A 2,112-nucleotide genomic window follows, 5' to 3' on the forward strand; every position below is an offset into this window, starting at 1 on the left:
GGGATATTTGTCTGGAATTGTGCGTGAGTTGAGTAGCCGATAATCTCCGCATGGACGCCACGTCGAATCCTTTTTCTGTGTCAGATGTAGAGGTGAAGACCAAGAACTATCGGAGGGTCTTGCAATGCCTAATTCTACCATATTCTTAAATTCTTCTTTGGCTACGCGAAGTAATTCTGGCTTGAGGCGCCGTGGTCTAGAAGAAACTGGAGGTCCTGGAGTGGTTCTGATATAATGAAATGTTTTGTGTTTGCTTTCTTGACACAAGCCTGATGGTCTGGTGATGGATGGAAAATCAGCTAATAATTTATTGTAAGCACTATCTCCAAATATAGACTTGACACTTTGTATCCGAGAGAATGTGACACATCCTGGAGATGACAGTGATGTCAGGTTGTCATGTAGACGAGAATTCTTTATATCGATAATGATATTGTAGTACGCCAAAAAGTCTGCTCCAAGTATAGGCATTGTTACGTCTGCTACGATGAATCTCCAAGTAAAATTTCTTCTTAGTCCAAAATCTAATTGTAAAATAATATCCCCGTACGTGCGTATGTTGGTTCCATTGGCTGCAGACAAAGTATAGTTTAGTTGAGGATTAGGTTTAGCAGTTAAGCGCCTTGGATACACGCAAACGTCTGAACCTGTGTCGACCAAAAACTGTACCTTAGTTCTGCGATCACTTATGAAGAGGCGACGGCTTGATGAAGAGCAAGGATAGGTCGCCATCACTCCTTGCCGTTGGAGTTTTCCTCTCTGAACGAACAATGACTCTCGCATTTTCTTGCCTTCTTTCCGAATTTGGCGTGGTACCAACAGAATGTATTACGGTTGCGCGATCTAGAAGTACTTCTCGGCCTGAAGAAGTGGTTAGACCTGTCTTGTCGAAATGGGCTACGGTTTCTATTTGCTGATAGGTTGAGTCTGCTACGATAGGTTAACTTGGCTAATTGCTCTGTAAGATCTTCCACACGCTGTGTTAGTTGATCATTTTTATCAATTAGTTTTTGTATGATGTCTTGCTGTTGGTTGTTACTAGTTGCTGCGACTACTGGCGGTTGTGCAATCTCACATATTTTGTCGGCGAGCGATGCAAGTTCTTCTAGGTCTCCATTGATCTGGGTTTGCAATATTTGTTGAGTCTGTGCCGGTAGTCGTTGAATCCAGATTTCTCGTAGGAGTGAATTGTCGACTGTAGTTGTTCCGACCAATGAACGAAGGTGACGTAGGAACTGAGAAGGACTTCGATCACCAAGTTCTTCTTGCAAAAGTAATTGTCTTATCCTTTGCCGTTCGGAAATTGATAGCCTTTTGATTAATTCCTCCTTTAGTTTTATGTATTTGTTCTCTGCAGGCGGAGAATTTATCACGTCCTCTATCTGGAGTAAATATTTGCAATCTAGGTGAGCTATTACAAATTCATATTTAGCCAGGTCATTAATGATGCGGCATCGAGAAAATATTGCTTCGGCTATTGTGAACCACAATGTCGGTTTCTCACTTAAAAATGGCGGTAGATGCGGAGTGCGTGAGATTGCGTCCAGTTCCCCTTTAGTGTCCAGCATGTCTTTATTCATTGTTTTTTATTGTCTTCTGTACGGATAGTGCTCTATAGTAATTCAGCTCACACCAATTATGTGGTCCAATTCAGCGTCGGGGTCACCAATTATGTGGGGTGGTCCCACATATAAAAATCAAGACACTATAAATGAAAAATAAAGTTTATTACAAAATTATAATAATTACAAAATCTTCTTGGTTGAATTCTGGTATTCTTGGTATTCCTCGCTTGGACTCCGTAGTTTTTCTAGGTATTGCCTGCTCGACCAGTAGAAGAGAAAAGAGATCGAGGATGGTAGCTGCTTTGGTTATATACCTGGTAGCCTGACCCCCTCCACACATTAGGGTCCCTAATAGTGTGGAGGCTAGTGTAGCTCTTTACTACTATTTTTCAATAGTAGGAGAGCTAGTGTCGCTGCAGATCTTCTAAACCGATATATCTGTCTTTCCAAAAATTGAAGCAATATATCAATACAAATGATATATTTTTTGAATCATTTAAATGAGACGCCCTGTTCTCTCAAAATTGCCAATCGTATTACTTTTTAC

At 40.9% G+C, this 2,112-nt stretch overlaps 1 protein-coding gene across 1 annotated transcript; it reads right to left on the bottom strand.

Annotated features, from left to right (window-relative positions):
• Nucleotides 1-731: 731 nt before the first annotated feature.
• LOC113376172 lies at nt 732-1,580 on the bottom strand. Its single transcript, XM_026616091.1, has one exon. It carries the CDS (start codon nt 1,578-1,580, stop codon nt 732-734), a length of 849 nt encoding a protein of 282 aa, XP_026471876.1.
• Between the last annotated feature and the right edge of the window lie 532 nt (nt 1,581-2,112).

This window comes from Ctenocephalides felis, unplaced genomic scaffold (assembly GCF_003426905.1).
Source record: "Ctenocephalides felis isolate EL2017-DRISC unplaced genomic scaffold, ASM342690v1 CF-g0.4_SCAFFOLD_01886, whole genome shotgun sequence".
Lineage (NCBI taxonomy): Eukaryota > Metazoa > Arthropoda > Insecta > Siphonaptera > Pulicidae > Ctenocephalides > Ctenocephalides felis.